This window comes from Dipodomys merriami, unplaced genomic scaffold, assembly GCF_024711535.1.
Source record: "Dipodomys merriami isolate MVZ:Mamm:240054 unplaced genomic scaffold, mDipMer1.0.p SCAF_198, whole genome shotgun sequence".
Taxonomy (NCBI): domain Eukaryota; kingdom Metazoa; phylum Chordata; class Mammalia; order Rodentia; family Heteromyidae; genus Dipodomys; species Dipodomys merriami.
In genome coordinates, this window is record NW_027203359.1 from 598,261 (window position 1) to 612,915 (window position 14,655).

Sequence of the window (14,655 nt, forward strand, 5' to 3'; positions counted from 1 at the left end):
CCCCATCCCATGACAATCCTCATCACTTTGGGCTGCAGGCTTGCTATGCAGTGCTCTACCTTGTGGTCCACACCTCCAGCCCTTTTGCTTTTGCTTTGTTTTTTAGAGTAGGTCTTGGGAGTTTCTCCTGGGGCTGGCCACAGACCTGTGGTGTTCCAACCTGTGGTGTTCCTACCTATGTCTGAGTGTCTGGGATTATGCACTGCCATGCTGGACTTGTTCTTTGAGATGGGATCTGAAAGATCTTAACTTTTTAGTTACTCAAACGGATCCTCTCATCTCCACCTCCCAGTGGCGATACAGGATTACAAGGCTGAGTCATCGCAGTCCTGCTTTAACCATTTTCTTGATTTTTCCCCTCCCCCAGAAAATAGGCATTTGTCCTTGCCTCATCAAAAGGCCTGTATGGCTGGTAGCAGTAAAGGCAAAGCTGCCCGCCACTGGTTTGTCCCTAGCTTGATTGTTGGATCCAAGGAGCTTTGGTTGAGAATCCTGTTGGCCGTCATCTGGTACCTATATCTGATGGTTTTCCTGTGTGTTTTTGCTCACCAGGAGCTGAGAGAAGACAACATCATTTTAATCGAAACGAAGGCCATGCTGGAGGAGCAGCTAACGGCCTCCCGGGCCCGCAGTGATAAGGTCCACGAACTGGAGAAAGAGAACCTGCAGTTGAAATCCAAGCTCCATGACCTGGAACTGGTATTGTGAACTGAGCTGGGCGGGCAGCACTTGGCAGCAGGGGTGGGGCGGGGTCTGCCCCAGGCCAGGCCACTGCCCCAGGCCAGGCCACCGCCCCAGCCACCTGCCCAGCCACTGACGCTGCTGTCACCATGAATGTCAGCAGTGGTTGCCTGGAATGTTGCGTGGTGGGCATTTCCCACCCTGGAAACAGCTAGGCCCTCTTCTTGTGGGTTGCGTCTCTGCAATGGTGAATGGATGCATGTGTGTTTTGCAAGAAGGGTCCTTGCTGGTGTTTCCGGCACGCGCTGAGCGCTGGCTGGTGTGTAGACCCCTCACAGCTTCCCAGGCCTCAGCCCTGAAGCCACCCAGGTGCCCATCATTACATGCTGCTTCAGAGCCCCCCTCTGATCAGACTGCGTTCAGGTAGAGGCCTCAGAGCTCTTCTCATAACCTAGCCGGCCAGGCCAAGGGCCTCGCAGCAGTGATGTGCAAGTGAACAGGTGCATGACACCCTTCATCCACAGTAGACGGTGGCCGGTGCTCAGCTTCACGGGCCTGTCCGGAGGCCTGCCTCATCCTTCTCTCCTCATACCCTAGGACCGAGACACAGATAAGAAACGAATTGAAGAGCTGCTGGAAGAAAACATGGTCCTTGAGATTGCACAGAAGCAGAGCATGAATGAATCTGCCCATCTGGGCTGGGAGCTGGAGCAGTTGTCCAAGAATGCAGACATGTCAGACGGTAGGTGGTGCCCCATGGCTAGGAGCTGAGCCCTTGGCTCTGAGTCTTCATGGCAGCCCATCCATTCATCCCAAGAAAATATGATTTCCTTCAAAGGCCATTTGGAACAGTTTCATTACCCTTCTCCCCAAGGAAAACATGAGGGCTCTGGCGGTCCTGATGTCAAGACGTGAAATACAAATTAAGTGTTGCCAGGCTGCTAGGGTTCCCATATGGATACTCGGGAGCCTCCAGATCACAGCATGCTGATACCCTGAGGACATCTTTAGCCTGTCTGTGGATGCTGAGAGCCTGGATGGCAGGGGTGTCCCTAGTGGTTGGTAATCCCTGCTATAAATATACCCTGGCTGTGATTTCCTCCGTTCATTTGCATAATTGGTCAGGATGGATGCAGCCTGTTCTCCATTTCCCTGGTGGGGATGCTAAGTGGCTGCCATCTCCACCCCCCAGTTGGAGATTCTTGGCTTATCTGCTAGGCTCTTCCGCACCTCCTGGGCTCCCGCTGCTGCCCTCTGCAGGCACACCAAGGTAAGGCAAGGTAGTTGTCAGTGGTGGGAAGGGTGAGAGAGCAGGAAGCTTCAGCACTGAGCAAACAATAAGCCAGTTCCTGTGTTTAAAAATAGCCACATTCACAGTCCTCCTGCACCAATATTACAGATTAATATTTACTTACCATTTTGCAAGGGTAGGAGCTTCAGGCTGATATCTTAAAATTAAGATATCTCCTAAGAATTCTGCTAATTGGGATATTGAAAGCAGTTGAATGTTGCTTCTTCCACGGGTCTTACCCATTCTTGACTTAAAAGCAGCGAGTGAAGCTGTCCCTGTGAAGTTAGGTTTTGTCTGCTTTATGCCTGTGTACCAGGAGGAACTCTGCTTCCTGGTGGAGTGGAGAGGCACTACAAGCTACGTAGGCCAGTTTCCCATCCAGGGTCTGTCACATTGCAGGACCAGCGGCTGGTGGACCAGAAGGCCTCAGTTCATTATCCAGTGGAGTTTGTGAGCCTTTGAAGGTTGATCATCTTGAATTACTCTTTGTGGCATTGTTGGCTTGAAAGATGCCATCATTAGCCAGGCGTCGGTGGCTCATGCCTGTAATCCTAGCTACTCAGGAGGCTGTGATCTGAGGATCACGGTTCAAAGCCAGCCAGGGCAAGGAAAGACTATGAGACTCTTATCTCCAATAAACCACTAGAAAACCGGAAATGAAGCTGTGGCTCAAGCAGTAGAGCGTTTGCCTTGAGCTGAAGAGCTGAGGGACAGTGCCCAAGCCCAGAGTTCAAGCCCCACGACCGACCAAAAAAAAAAAAAAAAAAAAGATGCCATCATTCAATGAAAGCTGGAATGCACTTCTGGTTTCTTTATTTTTAGTTAGGTTTTGTTTTGTTTTGTTTGTCAGCTTGAACTCAGGGCCTGGGCGCTGTCCCTGAGTTCTTTTGCTCAAGGCTAGCACAGAAATACCACTTTGAGCCACAGTTGTTCTTCTAGTTCTTGAATGGTTAATTGGAGATAAGAGCCTCTTGGGGAACTTTTCTGCCCAGGCTGGCTTCGAGCCAAGGTCCTCAGATCTCTTGAGTAACTAGGATTAAAGGCATGAGCCACTAGCACCCAGCTTTAGTTTTAGTTTTAAAAGTGTATTTGTGTTATTCTTTTTCATTTTGGCAGTAGGAAGGTTTGGTCAGGGTTTTGCCCTTGTCCTTGCTACAGCTTGAGCCATGTCCCCAAGCTCCCATTTGTTTATTATCTATTTATTGTGTCAGTACTGGGGCTTGAACTTGGTAGAGGGGAGGGGAAGATTATACTTTTGCTTAGCTTTTATTTATTTATTTTCCTCAAGGCTGGCCCTTGACCACTTGAGCTATAACTCTACTCTGGCTTTTTGCTGGTTAATTGGAGATAAGAGTTTCTTGAATTTGTCTGCCTGGGCTGGCTTTGAACCATATTCTTCAGATCTCAGCTTCCTGAGTAGCTAGAATTACAGATGTGAGTCACCAGTGCTTGTTTTACCTCTATCTTTTTAAAGTTTGTTTTCTCTTTCCTTCCTTCTCTCTCTCTCTCTCTCTCTCTCTCTCTCTCTCTCTCTCTCTCTCTCTCTCTCTCTCTCTCTCTCTCTCTCTCCCTCCTTCCTTCCTTCCTCCCTTCCTTCCTTCCTTCCTTTTGTTCTTTTTTTGTCAGTCATGGGGCTTAAACTCAGGGCCTAGGCACTGTCCCTTAGCTCTTTTGCTCAAGGCTACCACTCTACAACTTTGAGTCTCAATTCCACTTCCAGTTTGGAGGTGGTTAATTGGAGATAAGAATGTCAGACTTTCCTGCCCGAGTTGGCTTCAAATTGTGGTTCTTAGGTCTCAGCCTTCTGAGTGGCTAGGATTACAGGTGTGAGTCACCAGCATCTGGCTCTTTTTTTTCTTTTTATAAATGTGACAGAGGTACTGAGTGACTTCAGGTTCTGAATTTGTGGAGTTTTATTTTAGACTAGGTGTTTGGGTTAGGCTAGCTTCTTTGCATAGCAGAACTTGGACTGAGACCTAGTGGTCTCCTGGTCTGTACGTTGGCACTAGCACAGGGCACGTCCTCCCCCAGGCTATGTTGCCTGCTGTGGTTTCAGCTCTTTCATACATTCCCATTCAGGCCTTGCAGGCATCCAAAGCCTGGGGAGAGGATGGAAATGCAAGGGCAGAAACAAACATCTTTGACCTGAGCACACACCTTGCATAGAGCATAGATTGATGGCTTTGCCCCATCTGTGCAACACCTGGGATGCAACCAGGGCACCAAGGTATGGGTGTGAAAGGCTCCAAGAAATAAGCGGGGCCAGTGGAAGATAGAGGGAATGCCTCTATCCTTGCTTCAAGGCTGAAAAGCCGTGACTTTCCTGAAGTTCTGCAGCATCACTGGAACTGGCGCTGTGGCTCAAGTGGCAGAGTGCTTGCTTTGAGTTAAAGCGCTGAGGGACAGCGCCCAGACCCAGAGTTAAAGACCCACAACCAACAAAATAAATAAATAAAGCAGAGTAGAGGGACTGGGAAGGGGGCTCAGTGGTAGAGTGCTTGCCTTGCATGCATGAGGCCCTGGGTTCAATTCCTCAGCATCACCTAAGTGGAAGTGGCGCAGTGGCTCAAGTGGTAGAGGGCTAACCTTGAGCTGAAGAGCTGGGTACAGCGCCCTGGCCCAGAGTTCAGCCCTCCAACCGACCAAAAAAAAAAAAAAAAAGTAAGTAAAGGCAGAGTAGATAATCTGCCTTTTAGAAATCTTTTTTTTGGGGGGGGGTGTGGGGGAGTTGGTCATGGGGCTTGAACTCGGGGCCTGGGCCTTGTCTCTAAGCTTTTTTGTTCAAGGCTAGTAGTGCTCTACCACTTTGAGCCACATCTCTACTTCTAGTTTTCTGTTGGTTAATTGGAGATGAGTCTGATAGACTTTCCCAGTCTGACTTTGAATTGTGATCCTCAGATCTCAGCCTCCTGAGTAGCTAGGATTACAGGCGTGAGCCTGTCGAGCTCCTTTTAGAAATCTTTAGCATATATTTTCATCTCACTTAGAGTTTTTAGAGCAGTTTACATGTGTTATCGTCTCCCTTTTCTTTTCAAAAGTATTGTGAAGTCACAAGAAATAATCCCCGTGTCAACGCTCTGGTCCTGGCTGGCAAGCAGGGGTACTGCTTTCTAGCACCTGTGACAGACGGTCTGTCACTTCCTTTGCCCTCCCTGCCCTCCCACCGGTCTGGGAGGGGACACAGGAAATGTCACCCACCTATGAATTGTCTCTGGGTCCCTGAAACCCTTAAGTGAATGAACACTTTAAGCCCAGTCCACCAGCCATTCCTATGCATCCCACGCATGGTCTTTTGCTCTCATAGTAGAGCCTGCTTTCTTCTTTGGCCGAAGCAGCAGTGCGTGCTGCAGGGCATCGGTTGGAGGAACCCAAGGGGAAGCGGGGGTCTGACTGATGTGGTGCTTCAGCCTCCAGGAAGTCGTTCGTGTTTGAGCTGAATGAGTGCGCCTCGAGCCGCATCCTGAAGCTGGAGAAGGAGAACCAGAGCCTGCAGAGCACCATCCAGGGGCTGCGGGATGCATCGCTGGCGCTGGAGGAGAGCAGCCTCAAGTGCGGGGAGCTGGAGAAGGAGAATCAGCAGCTGAGCAAGAAGGTGGCCGGTGTGGGTGGGGCAGGGCTCAGGCCCTAGGCTGGGCAATCTGGGACATAGGACTGAAGGAGCCGTGACACCTCCCCCCCCCCCCCCCAGCCATATGGGTCATGGCAGAGGGAGGAGGCAAGCGCTCCTGCTGGCGGCCCCATGCTGGTCAGCACCTCTGGAGTCGGGGTGTCTCCTCACTAACCTCTTGAGTCCCACCAACCCAATTGCTTAAGCTGCAGGGCCAGTGGGAGGAACACGATCCACAGGGAGAGGGCCACGCCCTGCAGATCCTTCACCCCTGAGAGCCGTTTAGCTCATCCTGCCCTGCAGTGGAAGGACGGGACCCCAGCTGCACTGGGCCCCTTGAAGTGCTGTGTGCCTTACTGCACTTGAGCTGCCAGTCACTGGTTTTGGTGGAGGTCTCCAGTCCCATGCCACATCTTTCAGTGCAAGCATGGACAAGGTGACAGGAGGTTTCGTACATTAGATTCTTAGAGGCCTGGAGCAGAGAATGTCTTCATAAATGGCCATCCAGGCTGGGTATACCTGTATACCCGGCTCTTGGGAGTCTGAGGCAGGAAGATCATAAGTTGGAGGCTGGCCAGGGCTACAAAGCTCAGAACAAAGGAGCAAATAAACAAATTGGCCATCCTTTCTATAGCCACGATAAATGGGAGCTGGCGTGTAGCAAGATGAGAATGGCGGGATCTGCCACAGAATGCCCGAAAGGTCCCCTTGCTGGCCTAAGGCAGAGCGGGCTCCCCTCACGTCCCAGCCTCCTGCTTCCAATCTGGTCTCCCCTTGCCTGCTATAGCCCGGGGGCCGCCATGTCTTGGCGCAGTGTGCGGGGCAAAGGGAGCTGGGAGGACAGGCCGCTGCTGCTGGGCTGGCTGCAGTCTGCCGGCCTGGCGGGCCTCGTGTCTGCTGTGTGTATCTGTGGATTGTTCCCTGGCCCCAGTGTGCCTGGCACGCAGCTGCCATTCTGGCATTTGGAGGGTGAGGACTTCAGTGCCAGCAGGAGGTTGCACTTGGCCCCTGTGACCCTCAGCCTGAATTCCCTTTCTCCCTCCTCACGAGTCCTGCCGCCCCTCTATGAAGCTGGTGTTTCGCAGTCAGCGGGGCCCCTGCTCTCCCCCTCAGCCAGGTTGCAGGCTGGCCGAGGCCTGAGATGTCTGGCGGATCCATAGTTTCTAGAGCTTCTTGTCATCTCTGGGGATCCTGGAGATGGGTCTCCCTCCCCTGTGTCTGTGAGTTTATATAGATGTCACAGGAGTTCGTTCCCAGAGCCAAGGAAGAATGGCCACCCTTGGGGCAGGTGTCTTGTGCTGCGGTGGGGGGGGGGTTGGATAGCCTCCCCCTTGGGTCACGTGGGCCTGCAGCCAGGGAGCTCTCTCGGGGTCCCCGTGTCCTCCAAAGAGGGACTGGAGTGTAGAGGGGGAGAACCGCAAAAGAGGGAAGACTGAGGTGGGGAGCAAGTGAGCAGGTTACAGGAATCACAGGTGTCACAGCCTTCCCCTGGGAGAGAAGGTAACAGCAGGGCGAAGGGCCCGGTGGCAACACTGGTGGAGGGAGAGAGAGTGAGGAAAATTAAGACCTTGAACGGGAGGGGAGGACTCCCCTTGGGAGAACTGCATCCCTCCTCCTTGCTGAGTACCAGATCTGTGCTAAGGACAGGCAGAGACAGGAAGGCGAGAAGGGGGCTCTTGGTTTTAGGAGAGAGCTGTCCATGGTACATCACAGTGCCTTTTTTCTGGGCAGCCCTGGCTGAATGGGGGTCCCCAGGTTGGGTTATGGGGGCCCGTCCCACTGGTAGAGTCCATGACCAGCTTCTCCTGTGGGAGTTGAGGGGTGCAGAGTCCGGAGAGGCAGTAAAGTTGGGTGACCCCTGACTCAGAGGAGAGGTGGAGCCACTCAGGATTGGGGTGCTTACATAATTAGCCTGAGCGAGGTCCCAGCTGGATAACAGAGTAAGAACAGAGGCCCCGCCCCTGCTGCTCACAGGGTCCCTCGGGTGTCGTGGCCCTGAAGGTTCCGCCTGGATGCAGTGGTTCTCCCAGAGTCCGTCATCTTAGAGCAGCCGTCCCAGCCAGGGCTGTGCGTGAGTCACTGAGTCACAGATGAAAAGCGCAGGCCTGCAGCTCTGCCCCAGACTCACCCAGTCAGAAACCGGGGAAACTGAGAGGGATGGGGCCCAGGGGTTTGTAGGGAAGGGCCAGCTACCAGCGTTGTACCTACTCTGTGTTAGGTGCTGTGACCAAGCGTGACAGATGATGGTGGCCCTGATTGTCAGCTACAGAAGCTCAGGGGCGGCCGCATAGTCAGTGGGAAAGACCAGCATCGATCCTGTTGGGCTGCGGTAGCTTGGTGTGCAGGCAGAGGACAGCCCAGGCGGGCCAGGGCACTGAATTGCAGGCCCTGCTGTGCCGATCTGCCTCTTGGCATTCCAGTAGCTCTGTGTTCTAGGAGGCTCCGGCCTAGGAGGCTCTGGGCCAGGTCCACCCTGGTGTCCGGAGGAAAGCTGTTTGTCTAGGCCCAATGCTGTGTGGTCTGGCCTGGGCCAGGGCTTGGCGGCAGATTCACCTGGTGGACAGAGCATGGGCCTCTGAGCTGCTGGGTATCTCTCCAATGCGGCAAGGAGGATGGAGAGATGGGTGAGCATGGCCTCCCAGCAGGGCATATAGAGGAGGTGGCCTGGGGTGCGCAGTGTCTGACACAGAGCAGTGGAAGACGTGGTGCTCTGAGCACGTGGCTGCACCCCGGGGCTCTGGAGTGCCCACGGTGGGCTGTGAGGTATCCGTCCAGGGCCAGGAGTTTGGTGTAGAACAATACCAAGGCCTCTCCCAGGACTCCGGCGACGCCGAGGAGTTCTTGTCGTGTCGTAGAACACAGCCTGAGCGTTCAGCTGGGTCTTTTGGCTCTGCAGATCGACAAGTTGCAGACTCAGCTGGAGAGAGAAAAGCAAAGCCACCAGGACTTGGAGACCCTCAGCGAAGAGCTGATCCGGGAGAAGGAGCAGCTACAGATTGACATGGAGGCCCTGAAGGCTGACAAGGCCCGGCGGGTAGGCAGTGCTCACCACAGTCGCCGGGGACACCTCCCACCTCTCGTGGGACACTGGCCCTGGGAGGGGCCAGGCTAAGGATTGTGGCCAAAACTTCCCAGCCTCCTGGTCCATGGGCAGCAGTGTCTGCCAGGCCGGTGAGGGAAGGCAGGGTGCATCCAGCCTCCACCGATGGTTTTTGTTTTTTGTTTTTTTTGTTTGTCAGTTGTGGGTCTTGAACTCTGGGCCTGGGCGCCGTCCCTGAGCTCTTCAGCTCAAGGAGAGCGCTTTACCACTTGAGCCACAGCGCCACTTTCAGTTTTCTTGTAGTTTATGGGAGATAAGAGTCTCACGGACTTTCCTTCCCGGGCTTTCTTTGAACTGGGCTCCCCAGATCTCAGCCTCCTGAATAGCTAGGATGACAGGCGTCAGTCACGGGCATCCGGCCCCACGGACAGTTTTGCTCCCAGCCTGTTGTGGAAGGGAAGGAGGCAGCTGGATATTTTACGCTGGACAGTGACCCAGCTCCACAGGTCCCTCCCTAGAGCCGTAGCCCAGACCCTGGGCAACCTGCAGGGCCTGTCCTCCCACCGGGAGAGCCTAGAGGTGGCTCCCCAAGGCCCAGGAAGGAGGAAGGTGGAGGGCGAGGAGGCAGCGGGAAGCCTTTTGTGGTAGGAAGAAGCTGGGAACAATAAGTGGAGGGAGGATGCCTGAGAAGAGGTCACAGAGGTAAGCAGAGATGGGCCACAAAGACCAAGGGAGAGCATAGGTATCGGAGAGAGAGGGAAGGTAGCCCTGGGTGCAAGTTTGTGTTTCATTTATGTTACTTTATTTTGTTTTAAGTAGTTGTACAAAGGGTTTTTCATTCAACAAGTCAGATGATGAATACAGGGCAGCCTTGATCAACATCACCTCTTCCATCATTCTCCCCCATCACGGTCTCGACACTGAGACCTGTGCCCTCAGTAGAATCTGATTGGTTGCGTAGTCAGGTGATTGATCACTGGAGGTGTTCGGTTTCCAGGCCCCCTTGGGAGCCCAAATCCCCACCGCCTTGGTGCTTTCCCATAGATCAAGGATCTGGAGCAGGAGAAAGACCACCTCCACCAGGCCGTGTGGTCGCTGAGGGAGCGGTCGCAGGGCAGCGGCGAGGCCCGCGGGAAGGACGTGGAGAAGGAGAACAGAGCCCTCCACCAGGCTGTGACGGAGGCCGGCAGCAAGCTCAGCCAGCTGGAGCTGGAGAAGCAGCAGCTGCACCGGGACTTGGAGAAGGCCAGGGAGAAAGGGGAGCGGGCCGAGACGTTGGAGAAGGAGCTGCACAGGCTGGAGAAGGAGAACGAGCAGCTGACCAGGAAGGTGACCTCCCTGAAGACTGTCACGGAGAAGGTGGAGGCCCTGGAGCACGAGAGCCAGGGCCTGGAGCTGGAGAACCAGACTCTGAAGAAGTCTCTGGACACCTTGCAGAACGTGACTGTGCAGCTCGAGGGCCTGGAGCGAGACAACAAGCAGCTGGACAAGGAGAACCTAGAGCTGCGGAAGATGGTGGAGACCATGCGCTTCACCAGCGCTAAGATGGCCCAGATCGAGAGGGAGAACCAGCAGCTGGAGCGGGAGAAGGAGGAGCTGCGGAAGAATGTGGAGCTACTGCAGACCCTGAGCAAGAAGTCGGAGCGCCTGGAGCTCAGCTACCAGAGCGTGAGCGCCGAGAACCTGCGGCTGCAGCAGAGCTTGGAGAGCAGCGGCCACCAGTCACAGGCCCTGCAGAGGGAGCTGGGAGAGCTGGAGGCCGAGCACCAGGCCCTGCGGCGCGACCTGGAGGCCCTGCGGCTCACCAACAAGCGGCTGGAGAGATCCGAGGTAGACAGGAAGGCCCTGGAGCAGGAGGTGGCCCAGCTGGAGAAGGACAAGAAGCAGCTGGAGAAGGAGGCCAAGCGGCTGTGGCAGCAGGTGGAGCTCAAGGATGCTGTGTTGGACGACAGCACCGCCAAGCTGTCGGCCGCCGAGAAGGAGAGCCGCGCACTGGACAAGGAGCTGGCCCGCTGCCGGGACGCGGCTGGCAAGCTGAAGGAGCTGGAGAAGGACAACAGGGACCTCACCAAGCAGGTCACCATGCACACAAGGACACTGACCACCCTGAGAGAGGTGAGCTGGCCACAGGTGTGACGGGAGGGGCTGTTGATGGGACTTCACTGAAGGAAACTTCGTGTTTGCCTGAGGGGTTTCCTGGATGCTAGACAGAGATTCCTCAGTCACACTGGGTGGCCTTACTACATACCTTGTTCCCGACAATACATTGATGGCTTCGCAGTCCAGCACTTCCTGGGCATGACTGCACAGACACTCCTCGATCTAATACTCAGCTTACAGCCCCACAAACCCCTTGGTAGATTGAAAATGAATACATTTATTTTCCACTTACACCTGACCACCTGCACACCATAGCTTAGCACCACCCCGAGGTGGGTTGGCAGGCACCCCTCCCCGTCAGTGAGCTGACTGGAGATGAGGCTTGCGTACCCCGGCCTCCCTCATGCCGACATTTGTGTGTCTTCTCTTGCAGGACTTGGTTCTAGAGAAGCTGAAGAGCCAGCAGCTGAGCAGCGAGCTGGACAAGCTGAGCAGCGAGCTGGAGAAGGTCGGCCTCAGCAAGGAGCTGCTCCTACAGGACGATAACAGTCACGGCGACATGTGAGAATTGTCTCTGCGCAGCAGCACTGCGCCCACCGCCTGGTCTCAGCCTCTGTGCTCTTGGCCCAAGGCCTCCATGACTTTTCACAACTAGGGAGGCTTTTTTGGTGTTTCTCGTTTCGTTTTGGTGCACCTGCCAGTCCTAGGGCTTGAACCTGGCCTGGGTACCGTCCCTAAGCTTTTTTACTCAAGACTGGCACTTGACCACTTGAGCCACAGCTCTCCTTCCAGCTTTTTGGTGGCTCATTGGAGATGAGAGTCTCATGGGTTCTATGCTAGTGTTGGGGTGGGCTTGGGGTTTTAGGGTTTTGTCCGCTGGAGCTTAGAAATAAAAGGAGGAATTTTTAATTTCTTAAAAAAATGATTGCTAAGCCGGGCGCTGGTGGCTCACACCTGTAATCCTAGCTACTCAGGAGGCTGAGATCTGAGGATCGCGGTTCAAAGCCAGCCTGGGCAAGAGAGACCTTGAGACTCCTATCTCCAATAACCACCAGAAAACCGGAAGTGGCGCTATAGCTCAAGTGGTAGAGCGCTCGCTTTGAGCTGAAGAGCTGAGGGACAGCGCCCAGGCCCAGAGTTCAAGCCCCACGACCGACCAAAAAAAAAAAAAAAAAAATGATTGCTATAAAGATGCTGGGGTTACAGTTTCATAAGTCAGGTGATGAGTATTTCTTTTTGGACAGTGTCATCCTTTCTCTCGTTTTCTTCCAGTTCTTCCCTCCCATCTTCACCGATGAGATTTTTTTGTAATGTGTGTTTTTGGGGGAGAGAGGAGTGATGTAGGGGATGTCACCTAGAGCTTGGCAAGCTTGGCAGCTGTTCCACCTCTGAGCTACACCCTCAGCCAGCGCCTCTTAGTTTCCGTGTGACTGTGCTGCAGCTTTTGCCAGCCATGCTTTCTTAAGTAGTCTTCTGTTTCAAGGCAGTTGCATACCTTGGACCTTTCCTAGATTTGTAACCAATAAGGCAAGGCCTGCTAATTCAGATGCCTGTTCAGTGTGGTGGGAGGGCTGGTGGGCCTCGTCAAATCTCTTAACTTTCTGAGACTTGACTTCCCCCTCTGTAACGTGGTCATGACACCACAGACACTCCACTCCCTAAGGCAGTGTTGGTAAATGTGGAAGTGGCATCTGGGGCGAGGGTGTCAGGGGGTGCTTGCCAAAGGATATGGTGAGGGATGGGGGCTGGGGGGTTGGCTTACCAGCCCCTCCCCCCCACCCCCGGCCACCCACTACAGGTCATGTGGGAATGCAGCTGGACAGGAGGAGGAGAGTGGCAGGTGTGGGATGGGCGTCAACGCTGATAACCTGTCTTTGTATTCCTCAGGAAATGGAAAGTTTTGGAGGGCAGAAATGAATCTGCATTAAAAACAGCACTGACCATAAAAGAAGAAAAGATTGTGTTCTTAGAAGCACAGGTGGAGGAGAAAGCAAGTCTTAATCACCAGCTACAGAGCGAGCTGCAGATGGTGAGTGCTGACGCTGAGGAGCTGGACCCCCTCTGCAGGTCTCTGCCTCGTCTGCCCCAGCCCTTTGCCTGCATAGCTAAGGCGGGCAGCCTGGTTGTCCTGGGGCAGGCAAGTGGCCACCATCAGGCTGACTCAGGCCAGGCAGGACAGAGCCAGAGGCGTGCCAGGGCAGGAGGAGCAGCTGAGTGCATCCCGGGTCTGCCAGGTGGGATGTGCGGGGTCCAGGCCTCAAGCAGACGTGTGCAGGGTCACGGGAGCCCTCAGGCAGCACAGAGGCTTGTGAGGTGCACGTCTGCACGCAGGCATCTGCACGCGCTGATCCCCACATGCGTGCCGTGCCTGGGCCGGGCTCCTGTCACACGTCACGTGTACACGCTCCCCACGTGCAGACGCATGCATGTTCTCCATAAGCGCTCCCCTAACCACCTTTTGGAGCCCAAGGCTGTGGGTTTGAATCAGAACCTGGAACAAAGTAGTTCTGGCACCGGCGGAGGCTTGGGGACCTGTGAGGTCACCCCGTGCCTGAACCTCAGCCTCACCCCTGATTTCTGGCACAGATGGTAGAGGCTCAGGCAAGTAGAGAGGCTGCCACAGTCAGCGGACGGAGACAGGGCTAGGCATGGGGGGTGAGTCCTGCCCTTCCTGCCCTCCCTGGGCAACGTGGCAAAAGGAGGGTGCTAGCTTGTGTGGCTCCAGGAAATAAGGGGTCCTCCAGCCACAAATGGTCTCCGAGTGAGGCTCCCACCTGCCTGACTGCTCTCTGTCACTGAGCCCACAGATAAAGGAGGAACGTGAGCTGCTCAAGCGGACCCAGGGGGACCCTGTGCCCTCACAGAACTCCCTCAAGCACCCAGGGGCCAAGTCACTCACTGGTCACCAGGAAGAGGAGGCCTGGGGACCCAGCCACAAGGAGGCCACGATGGAGCTGCTCCGCCTGAAGGACCGGGCCATTGAGCTGGAGCGCAACGTGAGTCGCCAGCCTGGCACTGGGCTCAGAGGGGGCCCGTCCTCTTCTTAGTCACCCTGATAGCACCATAGCATTTCTGTAAAGAACGTGGGATGAGACAGAGTCTGGAGGGTTTTCAGGTTTAGGTGGGCATCCCTGGATTGTCCTGGCAGGGTCCCATAGCCACCTGTTCATTTGCTGACCCCTCAGAGTTCTAGCACAGAAGGCACACTGCAGTCTCTGTGGCCAGTCACTTCTCACAGGACAAGACTCAGCCTCTGTTTCTGTAGTGTGGCTTTCAGGCTGCAACCCTATGCAGGTTGCATGGGTCCTCTGTGTGTGGGGTGGGGAGAGGGGAGAGAGTTGTTACTAGGACTTGAGCTCAGGGCTTGGTCACCATCCCTTAGCATTGTTGCTCAAGTCTGGTGTTCTTATCACTTGAGTTACAGCTCTGCTCCCAGTGGTTAATTGGACTGGAGTCTCTCAGATTTGTCTGCCTGGGTGCAGCTTCAAGCTCTGATCCTCAGATCTCAGCCTCTTGAGTGGCTAGGATTACAGGTGTGAGCCAACACTAGTGCCTAGCTGCAAATAAAGTTTTATTGGAACACAGCTACATCCTTTGTGTTGTCTGGGCTGCTTTCCTACCACAGTAGCAGCCTTCATTGGTTGAAATAGAGATGGAAGGGCTGGAAAATCCAATAGCGTTTTCTATCCGTCCCATATTAGAAAAGGCTTGCCAGAGCACATCTACACTTCTGATTTCATTGGATTCCCAACAGTGGCTTCATGAAATCCATTTTCATGCTTTTCATAATTTGACAGACGAGAGGACCGAGACAATGTAAAAGCCTCTCCTAAAGTCCCATGCTAATAAGGAACAGCACCTGCCTGCAGCTCCCAGTCCTGACTCCTAGCCTGGACATAATGGTAGCATAGTGGATGTGGTCTTTGTGGTACTGCA

At 54.4% G+C, this 14,655-nt stretch overlaps 1 protein-coding gene across 3 annotated transcripts in view; it reads left to right on the top strand.

Annotated features, from left to right (window-relative positions):
- LOC138831488 (protein Daple-like) overlaps window positions 1–14,655 on the top strand; it is a 120,039-nt gene that overhangs the window by 79,882 nt on the left and 25,502 nt on the right. For all 3 annotated transcript variants that reach the window (XR_011373341.1, XM_070028553.1, XM_070028552.1), the window contains exons 11-18: window positions 553–699; window positions 1,279–1,423; window positions 5,380–5,564; window positions 8,476–8,613; window positions 9,664–10,734; window positions 11,153–11,280; window positions 12,607–12,748; window positions 13,527–13,715. Coding sequence is in view for 2 of the 3 variants with exons in the window: in XM_070028553.1 (XP_069884654.1) it covers window positions 553–699; window positions 1,279–1,423; window positions 5,380–5,564; window positions 8,476–8,613; window positions 9,664–10,734; window positions 11,153–11,280; window positions 12,607–12,748; window positions 13,527–13,715 (2,145 nt within the window). In the remaining variant the exon portion in view is untranslated. The remainder of the gene's footprint in view (window positions 1–552; window positions 700–1,278; window positions 1,424–5,379; window positions 5,565–8,475; window positions 8,614–9,663; window positions 10,735–11,152; window positions 11,281–12,606; window positions 12,749–13,526; window positions 13,716–14,655) is intronic.